The following is a 19,439-nucleotide window of genomic DNA, read 5'->3' as shown; positions in this document are numbered from 1 at the left end:
ACATCCGAATCGCACCAACAGTATCGCGGGTTTTCAAAGGTCCCATCGAGCTCCGGGGACGCATGCCGGTGACAGGAATCGTTAAGCAGCAGCCGCAAGGGCCCGGTGGAAGCGACGCAAGCGAAGAGGCAGCGAGTAATTATTTGACATTAAATTCATTTGAAATTTAAATATGTAACTCAGGCGCGAACTTGACGTGAGCCGTGAAAATTTCTCTTCACGCTCCGGCGATGGCGAATATTAACCCCACACTCGGTCTCCCGATACCGAAAGGGACAAGATGGTGTCCTTTCCGTCACGTTTTCTGTACGAGACGTGAGGTGAGGATGCCGCCGGGTTTAGGGTTTGGTTGTGACCGGGAACCTTTTGTGCTGGAAAGGGCGAAACCCATTTTCAGTGTCGTAACAGATGGGTCAGTCTGAGGATGTTCCTGGAAGAAAGGAAAGAAAAGCTTTTTTTCACCGTAATATATGGCAGCTTCACGAAAACAGACCATTGACTACGATAACATTGTTGACAAAATATGAAGCTTTAGGAATGAGTCATATTAAAGATAAATTTAAAATAAACAAATAATTGTCTAACTTTCCAGAAAACAATATTTTCAATAAATTGGTTTTCAATCTGGTAGAGGAAGGTTGCAACATCAATCATATTATATTTTGTTTTAACGTTTCTTGTTTTAATTTTTTATAGAAGGTTTTTATAAATCTAGTGTTGTTCAAAACGTAAAATAGTAAATTACAACAGCTGGTTTCTGTGACAGTTTCATATTTTTTGTATTTTTCAAACAAGTTCTGTACAAAACAAAATATACAAAATGAAAACATCCGTAGACAGTTTCATTAGTCAAAAAATAAACTATTCTAACACACACTTTGCCAATATTCACTGCCTAAACCGACCCATATATGGTTGCCTTACGGTCCTCTTTCTCGCCAGTTGTAGGTGAAAATGTTACATCGCACCACCTTCCGATGGAAACATCGAAGTAAAAGATCCCATTTCCTTCCCATCGAAGCGGCTGCGTTTGGCGTTCACTTTGGCATCGAGTTCGAGAAATTCGGTGCTTCGGTTTTGAAGTCGACCTCAGGCAGGTATGCGCGTTCGAGTGAGCTGCTAGAAATTGGACTCGCCCGTGCGTTGGCGCGTCTAGGTTCGAGGAAAGGGCGCATATTCATGTGGCCCCCTCTCACCTCCGAGCGGGTGACGAGCACCGATTCCATCAGGACCGCACCTCCTCACAACGGGTTGGTTTTGTTGAAAAAAGAAACCCGGCTGGATCAGATGCAACTGCATCCGTGCGCCGGTCCCGCCCGAGGAGAGGTTCCGGGGAGCGGGTGTGCGTGGGATGTTGTGTGCATATTTGCCGCGGTAAAATTGCAGTTTGCAACGGGAGCGAGCGCGAAACGAACGCACACCCGGTGTCGGCTACCGCGATTTTGGTGCATAATTTATTTCGGCTCCTGTTATTTCGGCAACCGCGCGAATGTCCATTCGTCAGTGCGGGTGTGTACCACTTTGGACTCGACAGGGTTTCCGGGAACACATTCCGGTGGGTGGGTTGGAAAGAGGTGGGGGGAGGGAAAGTTGATCACCGGAGTGGTGCAGTGGACGCAATTTAAATTCAGATTTCGAACCCATCGTCCCGTGGTGTTGGTTTGCCTTCCATGATGACGATGATGATGATGATGATGATGATGATGATGTTGATGATGATGTTGATAACGGTGGTGATCGTGATGATGCAGTAAGCAGAAATATGGCACTGGTCAGATGACTGAAGGAAAATTGAAGGCGCGAGGCATGCGAGCAGCAGGATATAGAGTAGCCTAATAATAATAATAAAAAGTATAAAACGGGCCCTATATTGCAAATAGCATGCATACATGCACGGCGGAGACGAGTGGCAAATCGCGTATGGCACCTCGTGCGAGGATGTTATTGCGCCCAAAATGATGCACGTGGCAATACGAGCTGAGCGAAAGAGAGGGAGAAACACCCTGGGATACACAGGACGGACGAGCGGGAGTCCATTTATGAGAAGAAAGTGATGCGATATGATTGAGCGATGTTGCGTTTATTGTGTTCCACCAGTTTTCCCACCCGAGTCCCACCGTTACCCCCCCTTGTACGGCTTTTCCTGCCGTCACTAAATAATACGTGCGCGTTGAGCAATTGGAAAGCCGACCGCAGCCGAGCCGGGGACGGCGGGTGAACTGCGGGGGAAAAGCGGGTGGAATGTGCCCCGCGTTTTCACCGGCCGCAGAATGAGATATTTTGTTATTTATTATTAGCATTCACCGTGTGCATTTTCATACAGTTTCAATTTTGTTATGATTGGAAAATATGTTAATTTAAATATTTTATATGCTGCCGGTCATATTTTATTTCCTGTACGTCCGTTTCGATGGCCCGCACCGCAGTCCTCTTCCCGTGTGAAGCCACCAGGGGGGTACTTTATGGCCACAAGTTTGTCTTTCTGACGAAACTGTGCTCGTACGCCGTTCACTTCCGCGTTCTTTTTGCCGAGAGTTTGAGCTTTTCTAACTTCGGACTCGTTTTGCTACAGACACCGGTTAATTTGCTGACAGGCAACGCATATTTACTTGCCACTGGAAAGGGTTCTCTCCCCCCCCCCCCACCCTTTTCTCTGCAGCACGTTAACTGGTGGGAAGGGCGGCGGGAAAATAAAAATAAAAACCCATGCCGAAACCCCCAGACCGGAGCGACCGGCGCCGGTAGCAAATTACGCATTCATTTTGCGTTAATTTATTGATGGAAATTTCGATTTTTATATCGTTTTAACGGAAACTTGTACCGCTCCCGTGGGCATAAATAAAATATTTTCGTTTGCGCTGCCCGTTTTTAAGGTGGCAGTAGCTTTAATATCCACCCTGCAAAACAAAAAACAAGCAAAACCGGGCCTGGAATGGGAAAACAGTGCGGGAAGCGCGGGTGTTGGATGGGTGACGGCCGTGATTGAAACTCTTTACCACATCGGGTTACTTATTTGCAGCCGACCCCGAACCCAATCGGCGGGGATGATTTTATTTATTAATATTTTTACGACACTGTCACACCAGGGGTTTGGGTAAGCGATTCAGCGAAAGGCCGCATGCCTGATTGGAGCTGGATGCTGGCAATCGCTCCCGGACCGTACAAAGTATGTAGAACCGACGAGAAAAAAACAAAACCTGCGCGTATAAAAATGTGCAAGCTCGATCGTTTTCATCAAATTAACAAGCGGAAAATTGATACCAAACCGGACTGCAATTTCGTCGAAGTTAAAATAAATGTGGCGGGGCAACAACAAAACGACGGAAGTGAACGAAAAATGATGATAATAAAAGGAAAATATGAAAGGGTGGGTAATGGAGCGCGCTGCCTTCGGTGGCACCTGATGTTTTCCCTTTTTTGACGTACTGCGGGCTACCATCACATCCTGGGGGAGAGGTCAGCCAAGTGCGTGTACTTTTCGAAATTGAAATGAATGAATCAAAAAATAAAAACAATTTACTCAGATAGAAATAATTTATTTCCTATCGAGCAGTCAAATGGATTTGTGAAAGTTTAAAATCAATTTCTGAAACACCGAAAGAATAATCCCTTCAAAAGCAAAAAAACAAGATTTAAGAAACGTTAAAAAGTAGTAGCCCATTCCGAGGGATTTTTGATTCCATCGGCCGGTGGAAACAGGCACAAGTAGGCTTTGAGAATTGTTTCTAGCGCTTAAAGTTCAAGTGCGTCCACTTTCTCGGAAACGTCAACTCGTGAACGAGGGGAGCCTCTTATAGACTACATTTTGGCCAAATGAACTTCAAGCTCTTCATTCACCCGGGAACCGTACGTACGACGTCAGCTTGAAACGCTCGTGAAAGTGAAAATCTCAACAATGGAGCCTCAACCTTCGAACGCCAGTCGAAAGCCAATCTCAAGCTGCTTCGCTGAAAACTTCTTGAAACGGCATCGGTACCCCAAAAGCCGGGAGACTCGTCGATTTTCGCCGGCGCAAAGTGTAGGTACATCGTTGAGGCAAAAGCCGAAGCACTAAAACAGCCACTTTCTTCGGCCTCATTGGCCATTGTGAAAGTGTGTACGTGTGTGTGTGTGTGTGTGTGTTTGGCTGTGTGCAGTGGCGTTCTGGAGAGGAAGCGAGCGAGCTTAAGAAGTACAGTCTGTGCCGGTTGTAAGGATAAGATTCTTTTCTTTTCCATGGGCCAAGTATTTCCCTCCCGCGAACTGACTTTTGTTCGCACGCGCCTTCTTAAGGAGCTTTCCCAAAAGTACGCAAAAGAGAGGCCCGCACGCTGCGCAGCCCGGACGCTTTCGTTTCATTTCATCATCCAAATCCCTGAGCATGGCATTATTATAAATACAATATGAATTTCCACTCCGTTCGTTCCGACCGGCGGCGGCCGGGATGGGCATGGAGGCCTTATGCTTTAACCGTCCGATCAATAACCGGGTACCCGGGTACCCATTTCAGCTTCCATGGGAGAATTTTGTAACTTTTCTTCCGAATCGTTTTACGCCACTTTAGATCCCCAGAAATGAAGGCTTTTTGCACTTAATTTGGAACACCGTGCATAGTACTTAATAACTCAATAATAGTTATAAGTGATTAAACAAAACTTCCTCCATACAATAACCGGGTACCCGGGTACCCATCACATCACTTAGGTATGAATGCTAGGTTTATGGACAATAATATACCGTTTATCCGCGAATGCCTGTAATTTGTCTTCTGAATACATCAAATATAATAAATTGTATTGTCTTTCAGGCCTTTTAGCAATTTTAATTATAAACAATGCTGTTAAAAAACTAAGTCTTACTAAACCGCTTAGTAACTTTTAACTTTTTTATTTAGGACTTAAACCTTAAATACTTTCGAGAGCTATCAGCTGATCGATGAGTAATGGATAAACTCATCATTCGCTGATTTGGCAACAAATGCAGAAGTAGATAGAATATAGTTTTTATACTATAAAACATTTTATTCCACATATACGTATTCGCAAATAAAATTGTGCACTGCTCACATGTACTGCTTTATTGATTTGTTGTTTTCATAATATAATATAATATATAAGATGCAAATCAAGCGACTTTGAATAGATCTTTTGTAGTATATCTACCAAGCATACTGTCCATGGTGTCCACTCCAGCTTTTGACCAGTTAATCAATTATTCCTGTTTTTTTCTATTCTCCATCACCAATTTTCGCTTCCAGGTGCATTGAGGATAGCATGATCACGGTTTTTTTCTTTTTTGGCATGTAGCTGCACATGGTAAATTTTTCATTGAAGCCGAACAAAGTAGATAATTCTTCACGTTGTTTCAAACCTATCATGGAAGGTGGTATAAATGGCTTATTTTTTCCAAAGTACCAACAATGGTTAGGGTCCAGGACAGTAAACATTTGGCTAATGGCAACGAAGTGAAAAAAATCCATTGTTACGTTTCTGACCCTTTATAACAAGCGACTAAATCCTTAACAATTCTCTTCCCAACGTTCTTTCCACGACCAGCATTCGATTACCCAGTGTAAATCTAGCCATTGAGAGGATACGAATTCACAGCGTCACAAATCCACCAGACTTTAATCCCATATTTGGCTGATTTGTAAAGTATGTATTGTGTAAACCTGGTTCGTCCACGGTACGGGAAAAGCTGCTAGCCGACTGCTAAGTACTCCGATGGTTTATAATTTTTTGCCAAATTACTATTTAGTATAGCCCATATATGGCGTATCGGAGCAGCTTTGTCATCTTCAATGCGCTGGGCATGAGTATTCGCATCATCGAATCGGACAAAACGCATTATGATACTAAACTGATTGATGAATATTACTGCACGATATAGTGGATATGACCACGGCTTACACATATCTCCTGCACTATCGGTATTAGAGTAGTTGACGCTAGATAGACGAATAGCCAGGATAGCATACATTTCTTCCAAATCAATTGCTTTCCACTTCAATAGGTACGGTCACACGAGACGAACCTTTGATGGCGAACCTTTCGCACACTATTACAAACGAATGCCAAAAAAAGGTTCGCCGAACCTTATAGCGTTCACACGTAACGAATCTTTGATGTAGTTTCATTGATAGTTGGTAAGAATAAATCAAAGTAAGCATTGTAAACAAATGGGGAAATCGAACGGAACGTCAAAAAGGTTCGCGGCAAAGGTTCGTGCTATCCACCAAAATCGGTGAACCTTTTCTGCTCGAAAAAGGTTCGCGAACTCTGCTCGATTCACTAACACATTCAAGAAAAGGTTCGCCGAGCGTCCAAATTCGAGCAGGGTTCGTCTCGTGTGACCGTACCTAATGGTTTCTTCCTACATTCTTTTGGTTATACGCATCATAGGATGACTAAGCCTGCTTGTTTGAATGGCGTATTATGTATCGATCATTTGTGGAGTGAAAAATAATTTGAAAGTATCGAGAATGGATAGCATTCTAGTAATCTTCGAAGGTCTACTTTTTTGTGACACTCATCAGATTCTTATGAATCAGAAACGAATTCTTCATTCACATACACTCTTGTAAAATGTTAATTTTTATTAATATACGATCATCTTTTCAACTTTTGGAATGAGTAGGTGCCATCCACGAAAACTACTAGGAAATAGCGCCTTACCGTTTGGAGCTTGATGCAACAACATGCGTGGGTAGAACCAACAATCTTTTGTGCTTTAATTTTTAGCCGTTACTCAAAAACCACCTGTTTAACGGTTTGATGGACTACAAATTTGATCAACTTTTATTTTTCCCACCTTTTTGTTCCCGTTTGACATACAACGGATCAGTGAAGTCCTAATTTTCCCGCGTTTCTGTTCTTGCATGACAAATTACGGAATGACAAATCAAAGTGGATATAGTAAACAAATTTGGTCATGTGATAATACCTAGTACTATAGCATTCTTAGCATTTAACATCAACTTCGATTGCCGGTTGAAAATCGACAATGCTTACACAAAAATCGCTCAACTTTGTAGCGCGCTTCTGGTGGGTACCCGGGTACCCGGTTATGAGACGAAGGGTGAAACTTTGGTTAGTGATCGGACGGTTAAAGCTAGTCTGGTGCAGGAAAAGAAGCAACGAAGGAGCCATTTTCCTTTGCCGATCCACCGCATACATCTTTGCTCATAGTCTTCGGCGTAGTTTTGTTTCGGCCTTGCCTTTCTTTAAAGCGCGCTGGATTAAGGTCGGCAAGCCGTAGTGAGAAGAACCATCTGGTATTGTGGAAATCTCGCTCGTTGCCGGGAACATGGTTTTCCGATTGAAATCCTTCCCCACCCGCACACGGGTAAGCCTTTCGGTTCCCTATTCCGCAGGCATCTTTCGCGCGAATTTCGATTTTTCATCTTCAATTCAAGGCGTTTTCCTCCCTTTCATTCATCCAACACATTTCCCCCTATCGTTCCTGTTGATCACGTCCTTGGGCCGCCTTTTCGTGCCGCTGCCTCTCCTCGGCACGTGCCCTCTTGCACAAAACGGCCCGACCACCATTAAGTATTCATAAAGATATTTTTAAATTATTATTTTTCAATTTCACCCTTATAAAAAATCACATAACTATAAATATCGTATCCATCGTTTTTGCTCCGTGGGGGCTTCTGTTCGAACGGTTTTCCCCTTTTTCTTTTCTACTTGTCGGCTGTTCGAAGTACTTGGTTATCGGTTGAAATGCGAACACGTTTTTCACCTTAGCACCAGCATGAGGAGGTCTTCCTTCTCGGTCGGTTTTGGGGCTGGTCTTTGCCGGTCGGCCATTGAACGGGTCTAATTTGATTATTTATTTTCGACACCTCCATTCAATTAACCCACTTTTGAAAGTGCCAGGCGGTAGTTTTGGGATGAATATTTAATGCATTTTCATTTCGAACCATTTAATACACAAAAATGTGGGATGAAGATTTGACAGCAGGTCTTAAGGATTACAGGTAATTTTTTTTTTAATATCATCGAAGTCTACTTTGTGTAACATAAAATTGCATTCGAATGTAATCCTTTAAAATATTTATGCACTCTCAAAAATACTGCAGTTTTCATGCAGTTCATCTTATTCATGCGCATTTTGAGACCCATTGAAAACCAATTCCATAAATCATTCCATCTCGTTCGACTCGAAATTGCAGAGAGGCCAGTTGTTATTTAGAATATTCTTCGTGAATTCATGCCCGGCAGCAGATAGCTCCTGCACGCCGGAATGGCAATGTGCGACTTAGTACAACTCGTTTGCCTCGGTTGGCCCGTTTTTTTTTTTCGTAGTTTGTTCCATTTCGTTTGCATGTCAACGGGTTCCGGGGGCGATGAAAGCGCACTTTCGTTTGCTAACCCAACCGACCGAAAGTGTACGAAGGTGATTTCATTTCGTTAGCGTTTCACGAGCCGGCACCGGGCTTCAGCACTGTGCCCGGGGCTCGAGGATCCAGTTGCACATACTTAAGAAGGAGGATACCACCATCGTGCAGCATATTTTGTATGCAGTTCACGTTCACGCAGCGCCTACACGGCACATAACTATTTCACCATACATATGTAAATGAAAGTTATGCTCGGCTCTGCCGTTTGGCCCTACCCTTTCGCTTGAAATGTTGCCGATTTTTAGAGGGAGATGTTTTTGTTTGCCCCGTCCCTTCCTTTTTCTTTCCCCTCTTGTGGCACAACCGGGAGTTTCGTTACTCTCTTTTTCTCCATCCTCCAACCGAGACATAACAGCGCCAGCATCGAAAATGTGCGGAGCTGTGGGAATAAAATTTTATCTACCAAACCCTTTGGCATCAGACGAGCATTCTCATTTGGGTTCTGTGTGTATGTGTGTGCGCGCGTGCGTGTGTCTGCCATTTCGGCACGGTCAAGTTTCAGTGCGCGGACTTTTGGACTCCACTTTTAACTCAAGTCCTCCAACGTCTCCTCCTTCGGGCGGTAGGTTGCACTTCGAAATTGGATTGTTTGTTGCTTTCAAACTTGTCTTGTCCTTCTCCGTTTCCATCGATCCCATACACTGAAAGGTCGCTATGGTGCACTGGAAGCCGATGTGAAGGAAGCTTGGGTGGAATTTCCCTCCCAGAGCCGCCATGGAAACGCATCATTACACACTCAGCGCACGTTCGTGTCCCGGGCAACGCGTTGGCGGCTTCTCGTTCGTTACAGTATGCAAATCTTGGAGCAAGAAGATCGAGACTTTACCCCAACGGAAACATGTGCAGTCCCGCAGCGCCAAAGGGAGGAACGAAAGATCATTTCATCCTTCAAGTTTAAATCGATTTTTTGTTTCACTTGTACTTTAAATTGATTTTGGAGTGAAAGCGAATCGAGAATAAATTAACACGGGAACCACGAGCGGTAGGCCAAGCTGAATCGAAATTGATTACAATCTGGGTATTGTTTAATCACTCTGCCCAGCGGTTGTAGGTTGTTTTTCCGCTTAACAGAGCAAAGATATACTACTCCTGATTGAAACAAAATCATGGTAAAGTTTCAAGGAATCAAGACCAGCAATCACGCTACTTTGTGGCCAGTTTATCTTCTTGGTTTCCAAGCATGTCCTCTCCCTTCGCATTTAAACCACTTCCAGTAAAGCAACAATGAAGGTAAATTTCGTTCGAATTCCACTCACGTTCACGCAGGCTATGTAAAAGGAAAATAATTTTACTTTAAAAATACGCCAGCTTCGTGCGTGACCTGCGAAGAGCAGTGAAAAGGTGGAAAATTGCACTTTGAGTATTTTGAGTCTCAGCTAGATAAATCTCGGGCGTTAAATATCACACTTTTGCCGTGAACTTTAAGGATCTTTCAAGCTGTGTAACATTGTACGCTGAACATTTTTGTAACTCCATAAACTTTAGGAATCTTTATTAGATTCTAAAATAAATCTCAAAGCTGTACGTAATTCCTTCCTGCAAGTAAACAAGAATCGACTGACCAACTCAAGGCTTTGCAGAGCCATCAGGCAAGGCTGCATGATTTGGATATATCTTCAAATTAGTCCACGATATTCCTATGTCCACTTTCAGTGATTCGAACACACCACTTAAGTGCATCATTTTGTTGCAATCCACTTACCGCGCAGCGGCTCGCCATGGGACTCGGCAAAGCGATGTGATGTAAAATTCATCCCGTAATCACGCAATGTCATTTGATATCCTGCGGGGCAACAACCGTGCGCCATTTTGCCAATCAGTACTCCACTAATTTGCCCTCCCTGGAGTGTCGGTATTTGAGCTTTCCCCATGCCCATCTTGTTTTATCCCGCTGTCACCGTCCTTCCCCTCGGGGTGTACGGGGGGAGTGGGTGGTACACAACCGTATGGTGGCCAGCTTGCTGGTTGATTTCGGGACACGGACGCGCCGCTCGCACGGCTGATTACATGTCCATTTAATAAAATAATGTGATAATAAAATAATGAATTAATCAAACACGGAATTGAATTTCTTACTCTTCAGAGGCGTCGCTGGCACCCCCTCCCCCTCCTCCCTCATCCAATCCTGGGTCCGGAATTTTACCCGGTCAGTCCCACACCTCGGAGCACGATGCGATAATTGCTAAGGTGATAGCCGGGAGTAATTTCCCGATTGATCCACGCGAGAATTGCCATTTGCTCGTTAGTCGGCTGACATCTGCCGTGCCGTTTGGTGCCATCCACCATCGCCACCATTGCCACCGTGGACCCGGAGGCAATTACGAGCCTCCAGATGCCCATTTGCTTAGTGGACCGACTTCCACTGGGACGGACGGGGGGTGGGGCAAGGGTTGTTCAAGGAACAAAATTCAATTAGCATCCACCGGAGATGTCGATCGGATGACGGAATGGATGCACCGTTGGGAGTTTCCTGTCCATGTGCGCTGGATGGCATTGCCGATTTTCTTTTGCGCATGCCTAGGAGCATATGTTTACTTTGCTTTTCGTGGCCTCTCGTCTGGATGTGGAAGAGGGTTATGAGGGGAAAAAGGAAGCTTTACCGGCTGATTGAAAATTGCTCTTGCAACTTAATTTGTTAATATCGTTCGCGTCCATCGCGCATGTCGGACGTGTGCAGGGTGTCCCTTCGGAAATTGCTTGATGCTCGCTAGCATGTGTCAATCCGAAGGCTTTTTAATTAAAACAGCTTGGAAAAACTGCTTCCAAATTACGTTTACATCGTTTATTTGAGTGGTATGCTATTCTATGACGGATGAAAAATCTTTTGCATCAGACAAAGTTAAGCAATTCCTATACTGGAATCTTTAAATCTGGAAGAAGCTTTACTTTAGTCCTTGACGAAATGCTGCGAAGAAAATTCCATCGTTGACAGTTGTTCCTGAAACACATTCTGGCTTCGATTCATTGTTAATAACGTCGACCTCGTTTTCTTCCTTAGACCCAAAAAAATTGTCTATGACATTACAAGGCCACAAAAGGACCCCGAATCATTCCATTCGTGTCGTACCGACCTTGTACTACATCGTTTCCTTTTCGGATCCGTGGGAAATGACACACATGCTACAGCCTTAACGTCTTCCGACGGATTTTTGTAGTGAGTGGAAAAAAGAAATGTATACACCCACTTCCCATGTCGACAACATCAAACTTTCCATTCCTTTAGCGTCGGGCAAGTTCATGGTCAAACCCCACCTTCTCGGTCGGTGCTCCTCCTCGAAGTTCCTTTTCCAACGTGGACGAAAGTGTCGCCAGTAGCATCTGTTCCGCAACCGGCAAAGGGACTGAATAAAACCCGCCGTACTCCGAAGGCGGAGTGCCACTTCCGTGCGGTAAGGCAGCTTCCCTCTTCGTCGTGGCGATGAATTATTCAGTCGGCCAGCAGGGAAAAGGGTCGGAAGCGGTTAGCTCCGTTTCAATATTGGTAATTTTGTTTGGTAAATTTCTCATTTCTTTTTATTAGATTCCGCCGCGAGTTACCAAATGTGTTTCCGAGGCGTGCGTCGTCCCGCGGTGACATTAGTTCGACACGGAAAAGGAGGGAAACTTTATTCGTTTCTAATTTTGTTTCGTTTCACCTTCTCTTTTTTTCCCCCGTTCGGTCGATGATTTTCTTCTGCTAATGTCTCTCTGTCCGGAGGCCCCGGAGGCCATTACGTGGCGCCCCAACTGTGCGACATAAAACTTTTTACTACTCTGCCCGCCCCACCGACCAAGGCGCACATACACACACACGTATATAGACACCAGGACCGAGAGCTTCAAGGGTGGCAATAGGATCGCTAACAAGTGTGAAACGAAACGCCCTGGACTCGACCGCCTCGGAGTCAACTTACGGAGCGTGCAAATTCCTTCCGGTTCCGCGCCTCATACCAATCCCACCACGATTTTGTCGCACACCACGACAAAGACCACGTGTGGTTACGCTTCCCGAGCGGAAAGCATTCTTTCGGCGTATATCCCAGCGTGCGGAAAAATGCTTTTTCAATCGCATTTGATCCTGTCGTTCGCCTCTTGGAACGATGTTTAGCTCCTTCAGCTCTTCGGTACACGCACACACACACACACACACACACACACACTCAGATTTGGCGCCGATTGGTGGGGCTCTATATTTTCCCCCGGACGTGTCTTGAGACATTTTTCTTCCGATCCATTTGAGTATCGGCAAATTTGCACGAAGCATTTCGAGGCCGCAAAACCACCGAGTGGTCCTCGAAAGGGACGTAATCCCTTTTCTTTCCTTCGCCAACGGCACTCGAAAGCACTTTATCGTCACTCCGGGTCTATCGCGTCTATCTGTCACGATTGTTCAATAAAAATATGTTTCGTATTTATACGGTCCAGCCCCCCGGTTCCATCGGTGCAATTGAAGATAATTTATAATCGTTCTCGCTTTCCGTGCGGCCAGCTCCTTCGGCAGGCATTTATGTGCTTCGCCCCGGGAACCGGCAATAGGAAGGGGAAAATCTGTGAATAGCAGCACAAAACGAAGACGACCATAAATAACCTTCGGGGCCAAAAAACCCCCCGACTTGTCCATGGTCACGGGTAAATCGCATCGTTTCGATTTCATCGGTATGTCTTATCATTGCTGGCGCTTTCCTTTGCGTTTGCGTTTTTTTTTTCATTTTCCTCCACCGCGCTTCCTCGGCACAAGGGCAAAATTGCCGACCCATTTCCATGGCCACACGGCTTACACATCTTCCCAATCATTTAGTGACCATCAATCGTGACCGTTTACGTGCTTATTCGCTTATATTTTTCCCGTTTAACCAGCCGCCATGCGATGCCGCATTTTCCACACAACGACCGTTTCAATTAATTCCTTTTTTCTTTCTTCTTCCTCTCTTCCGCCCCCCCTCGTCGGCGTGCAGATGGTGACGAGAACGAAGAAAATATTCGTGGGAGGACTATCCGCGCCTACCACGCTGGAGGACGTCAAAAGCTACTTCGAACAATTTGGACCGGTAAGTTTTCGATTTTCCTTCGTGTTTTTTTTTTCTTCTCCGCCAGTTTTCTCCTGCAAGCGATTCCGTGAAAGGTTCCGGTAAGATTACCCCGCTCGACTCGCACAACTGTGTCCCTGTAAGGGGGAGAAGCTGAGGGCTATGCTTCGGGGTCGTCTACTACGGGAAATCCTTGTCAGTGGAAAACTTTTCTACTTAAGCTTTTGTCGTGAGGTTTAAGGTCCCCAAATTGGGAAGTTGCGGTGGACAGACGGTTGTTGCTGTTTGCCTCCACGTTTCGCTCATTTGAGCAGATAAATGGACGTACGGTAACGGGCCCAGTTTTTCCCCGTTCACTTTAAGTACACCCCGGGCGAAGCGGCTTTGTGGGAAAATGTGCTAATCATTTCGATATCAGCCAGAAATCTCCAGCTTCGCAGATTGGCTCGAAGCTAAACGGGCGAACAGTTGCTTGACATAATCCAGCCGGGGTGGGAAGACAGAGGTTTTTTCTGCCGCTTAAAAACTGTTCTCCAGTGACAAAGAGAAAAAAACCCGGACATATTCCAACTCGCCAGCCACAACGGCCAAGCGATTGGCGAAGTTTGCATTCATCCAATTGTCCAAACAAATTCCCTGGAGGTATTTTAAGTTTCCCCCGGCCCGGATGACAAACCCGGCGTGGCCAAACGTGGACGTAAAGGAGGGGCCACGGTGGCCGTTGTGTTTTCCGTGTCGATGTCGCCATCCCCGCCCCCCCACCCCCCCCCCCCCCCCCCCCCGCCCCCCGCCCGAGGGAGGTTTGGGAAAAGTTAGTCGCCATCCAGCCGAGGGGCTCGGGATCAACATTGACCGTGTGGCTTTACCCTATTTGTCCGCCGTTGCCTTCCCCCCTCGGGGGGATTCAAATAACCGAAGCAAAGTGCCATCCGTGTCTCGAGGACCGAACTAGCGGAAGCTAACGGAGAGTTTTCTCCATTTCACCACACATTATGCCGAGGGCGATTTTCCACCTTCACACCTAGGCTTTGGTTGTTGGGATCCAGTTTTTTTTCCCGTATTCTTTTCTCCCACAGAGACTCCAGCGTTTTCCAGCGCAGGTGAGAAAAAACTAAGCGCACACAACACCTCCCCTCAGCTCCGGATTCTTTCTCCCTCTCGTGTTGCGGAAAAGACAAACACAAAACCGTACGTGACGCTAGCTGATAAGCTTCCCGGGAGAGTGAGAGAGAGAAAGAGGGAAGGGAAGAAAAAAGGGCTGCATCAGGCGAAAGCGAAAAGTCAAATTAAACAGCCCGAAAATTCATGGCGAAGGGTGGCATGGTGGTGGTGGAAAACTCTCTGCTCGCCACAAAAAACACGTTCCCGGGGCTTTTCGCGAATGACAAAGTGCGGAAAATAGCTAATAGCGTTTAAGGAAACTAAAATTAAATTCATATCAGTTTTGGGGGAAAAGTTTTTTGCCTGCATTTTCCACTGCTGCCCTCTGAATTCTTCTCTAGCCATTTTCCCCCGAGGTTATCGTTGGGCTTTTATCTTCGTGTGCCAGGTGAACGTTCCGTGTAGAGGGTTATTTTTATGAACGGCTTAAAGTCGACCAGTTACTTTATCTTCCCGCTTAGGGGAAGAAAATGCCCCCCCCCCCCCCCCCCCAGAGGGTAATCACGTATTGTAATTTATTACCCAACATTTAAAGAGTTTTGTAGGCAAAAGGTCAATCTTTTCTTGAGCGAAACACGTCCGAAGCGTTTACTTCGCTCATCGTTCACTTGCACAAAGAATCTTATCGTACACCTCAAACCTTCCCACGAAGCATATGCAAAGTTTACGTGCGCAACACAACCGCACACGCAAACAATCAAAGCCAAATCTAAATACCCCTGTTGTCGTTCGGTGGGAAATCCTTGGATTTTCGATCCCTCCCGGTACCGGATTGCCGAAACGAAGCCGGATCAATGAGCGGCGGTCGTGTCTTTGGGTGGCGTTCGTGTTCCCGGGCCATTGCACACGCACCATTGTGCGCGATGGCTGCCGTCACCGTCGACGCCCGATGTCGAGCACCGGGTTCGATTGCCAGTGTTCGCCATAATATTGCACCACTTGTCAAGTGCAATCGAACGAAAAATACCGTACTTTTGCCTGGCATTTCGTACGCCGGAGATTCGGTGGGGGAAAAACCGCGCCGGGCGTTGGCGAGGAGGTGGGAACGGTTAGACAATAGTTACGAGAGAAACACTTGTTAGTCAGCATGCTCTCGAAAAGTCTATTGATTCCCGTGTTGTTGTTTGTTCAGTCTGCACATGTTTATTTGTTCCCCGCTCGCCTCGTGCCGGAGGTTTGGAGCCGGGATCGCATGCACTTCCGGTCGAATCTTTGTTTGGTAGTTTGGCAAGAAACCAAGGGGGGAGTGGGGAGAAAATAAAAGGAGTGAAAACGCTAGCGTTCGAACATATGCTCCACTCCAGCGACACATTTCCAAGCAGTCTGAAGCTCGGGTTGGGTGTGCAACGGAATTTGAACAATTTCCCATCACAATAGCCCAAAACCGGTCGACTTGCATTCAACCCCCCTCCCTTCCCTCCACACCACCCCATCGTTGGAGGCAGAAACGTCGACGGAACGATCAGCGTCTTCATCGACGACCCGGGGGATTTCTCGCCCGAGAGCGCGTTTTGTGAAACGTGCTCGTTTGCTGCGGATTAAATTCATGTGCAATTGATTTTCTCAATTTACACTCTATTTATCGCCCCCCGTGCCGCACCCTCCCTGCACCCCCTTTTTTATAGATTCCCCCCACCGCAGGATTGGCGATGGTTTTCCTTATGCATCGCTTACCATCGGGCGCTTTTCTTTCGCCCAACATACGCTTCGCTGGATTCTCCGGCTCGTTCCACATAAACCAGCATAAATGGGCAATGTTCCTGGAGCGGAATCTCTGAATCGAAGCGCCATGCACGCTGCTCAGCTGGCGGTTCAATGTTCGTGTCTTAGGGAAAATCGTACCCTTCCACGCCCGCTTTCCGCGGCTTCCATCTTTCCATCGGGGTTTTCCATTGTGTGAAAGTAAAATCCTTTCCAATATATGCGCTCATGTTTCGTACACGCGCTTTGCTGCAGATGCGTTTCTGCCCAACGAACACTACGTTGCTAACGGCACACACACACCCGACTCAATCCCCTCCTTCCCCGCTCATTATCCCACATTGCATTTTATCCGTCTCGAAAACTCGCAATAGCTTTACACTTGAGCGAAGAATGGATCGCTTCCAGCTGCTCCGTTTCGTCGTCGAATCTTGGTTCGATCATCATCACCATCATCATCATCATCATCGTCATCGTCGTCTAATGTCGTTTCGGTGAAGCGTTGGAAAATACGGGCATATTAACGGCATATGAAGCGATTGGAACGGAGAAGCTCGGCATGGAATTGTCGTCCGAATTTATTGCGGTTTCCCATTAGATGGCCGGATAAAGGCTTTTCCGGTGCGCTCGCGAGTCACGCCGGGTTGCCAAGGTCCTGCTCGATGGTTTCCTTCGATACCCGTCGTCTGTGGCATGCATGTTTGCACTCGAAGGTTCCTTGTTTCAGGCCTTTCGCGGTCGGTAAAGTAGAAGTTCCGTTCTTGTGTTGGAGCAAAAGTTGCTGTAAGACTGACTTTGGCTAAAATGGTAACGGTAGGAAATGAAGAAAAAAAATGGTCCGTGATTCTAGAACGTTAACGGCCTAACCAACCGCAAACCCGGACGGTCGGAGGAAATGCAAATTAAGCGAAAGGAGAAATGAATTTTCAAAACTCATTAATTAAATCCGATGTCACGCTCGATTGATTCTGTCGTCGGTCGGAGCGTTTGTCGGTTTCGCACCATCGAGACGCCGTACTTCCGGCCGTTTGCGTTTCTTCGTCGGGGGGAGAATGTGTGATTCCTTTGCACCGCACCCACACCGGTTTGCCGGTTGGTGGATTTATGTTCTGTTTTCTCTTTCATCGCCACTTGACATGCAAATCGGAGACGGTTTGATTGCGCGCGGTTGTCGGTATGGAAATAATTCCTTTCGCTTCGCAAACCGTTCTTGCCGAAACGAAATCTAACGCCATCCCCTTCCGGCTCAGAACAATATAGAAAAAAAAAGTATTTCCTCTTAAGCATCGAACAATTGTCCCATACTGTTTATGCTCTTAAATCTGCTCCGGAGATAGACAAAGCGGAATAAATACGACCGAAGATAAAAACGAATGGTGCCTGGTGGATCTTCAACAAGTAACGACGATGGCAAAAGGTTTTTTGTTTTTTCTTGTGCGGAATTGAATTCCAAGCGCATCGCCACCGAAAGCAGCCCGGCATTATGTTGTTTCAAATGGCCGTAAACATGGCAAAACTACATTCCCAGCCGCACATTCGAGACACACTTAATGTATGCAGATCGCTGCATGAAATCCACCGAGCGTGCTCTGAGAATGGAAAATATCGTCCTTGCTCCTTGAGGCATCCCATCCGTATATATGTGAGTGTGTGTGTTTTGTTGGTGTGTCACAAATCGGCTTGGCGAACCACGCAATGGGGGTACTTCGAATGTATGCTACGTTCGTACCCGTTCTGTTAACGGTTTTTTACGACGCCCGTTTGTTCGCAATGTTGTACGATAATGTGCGAAATAATTGGGACGATTTGCGTTTTCCGTTCGCCCGCTGATCCAAACGGCTCAACGCTCCTTTCCCAACTAGGCGGTAGTTTTTGTAAGTGAAAACCCGTACCCGAAGTAACAAGTTTTCCTAGTGCTACTGCCCGAGAACTATCGAGATGGGAATTTTGTATGCCTTCTCTCTCTGTCTTGTCAACTTGAAGCTTGTGGTTTCTAGGAAAGTGTGTGTTGTGCGACCCGAACAGCAACGCTTCCTGCAAAAACATAACGTCCCGCAAGTGAGCCCGGCTTTCCATGAATCGAATGCAAAGTTTTACAAGAAGAAAAGTCATACGCATTCGCATGCGGTTTGCAAAACCCGTGCTCTTTTCCTCTTTTGCATTGAAACCTGGCACTAGACGAACATGGTTCGACATCACCAAACTCCCCGCCACGAGGCCTCCTTCACGGCACCAGGCGTCTCCATCATGTTGGTTGTTGTCGACGTCGTCATTGACGATCCGGGGTATAGTTTCTTATTTTATTTTATTGAATCATTTTATTTGCATATATTATTGCACATTTGCGTCAGGCCAGATATGAGCACACAAGGGTCTCACAAGTGGGTATTGTTTCCTTTCCTCTCTCTCTCTCCCCCTCCCTTCTTTCCTGTCTACCCGTTAGCTCGACATCACTCTCGGAACTATTTGCAATGATTTCTTCACCCGGTGTCACTATCGTTGCTTGTCGTATTGTTGTTATAGATGTTCTGGTGGTGTGGCGGGGGTGGCAGGCTCTGTGTTCAATGTTCGCATTGTACAGGCATCGCTATTACAAGGGTAAAAACTGTAGCCCCGGGGCGTAGAGTTTTCCTTCCCCGCGGGGGGAGCGGAAAGTTCGAAGCTCTTTCCCGGGAACAAAGAGAGGCCAGAAGGCCAATCATTGTTGGATTGGTTGGGTTTCTTTGTGCAGCGGAAAATGCGACGGATTGTGCCGAGGGAAGGAAGAGGACCCGGTCTCGCTCTCTAACGGTGCGAAACGTCATGCAGGAAGTGAACCACACACATCGACCACTGTTTTATTGCCACTTGTACAGTCGTTTGATGGTGTCGTATGGATTTCCGGCGTTGCTCCCGCGAGTCGGATTTTTGAAATCAATTTTTATGATATAATTTTACCCCTCGCAACACACAGCCACTAAAACGAAGAGAAGATCGAACAAAAGCGGTGCCTGTGTAGGGATGCTTTCATATGCCAACCGAGGGCAGGATAATAAACAAGAGATTGTATGAGTGGTGGGTTTTATTTTAACTCACATAAGATAATTTTTTGGCATCATTTAGGTTTTTTTTGCTCCACTTAAATAGTTCTCGAAAGTAATATAAATTATGCAAAGAGATTCATGTTAGATATACTTTTTTAAGTTTTA

The 19,439-nt window shown here is 46.1% G+C and overlaps 1 protein-coding gene across 3 annotated transcripts in view; it reads left to right on the top strand.

Annotated features, from left to right (window-relative positions):
- LOC131266988 (RNA-binding protein Musashi homolog Rbp6) overlaps window positions 1–19,439 on the top strand; it is a 253,858-nt gene that overhangs the window by 63,197 nt on the left and 171,222 nt on the right. For all 3 annotated transcript variants that reach the window (XM_058269706.1, XM_058269705.1, XM_058269709.1), the window contains exon 4: window positions 13,318–13,410. In XM_058269706.1, coding sequence (XP_058125689.1) covers window positions 13,318–13,410 — 93 coding nt within the window. The remainder of the gene's footprint in view (window positions 1–13,317; window positions 13,411–19,439) is intronic.

Source organism: Anopheles coustani, chromosome 2 (assembly GCF_943734705.1).
Source record: "Anopheles coustani chromosome 2, idAnoCousDA_361_x.2, whole genome shotgun sequence".
In the NCBI taxonomy this organism is placed as follows: Eukaryota; Metazoa; Arthropoda; class Insecta; order Diptera; family Culicidae; genus Anopheles; species Anopheles coustani.
Note: the sequence above shows the minus strand (reverse complement) of the source record. Positions and strands in the feature narration are given on the sequence as shown.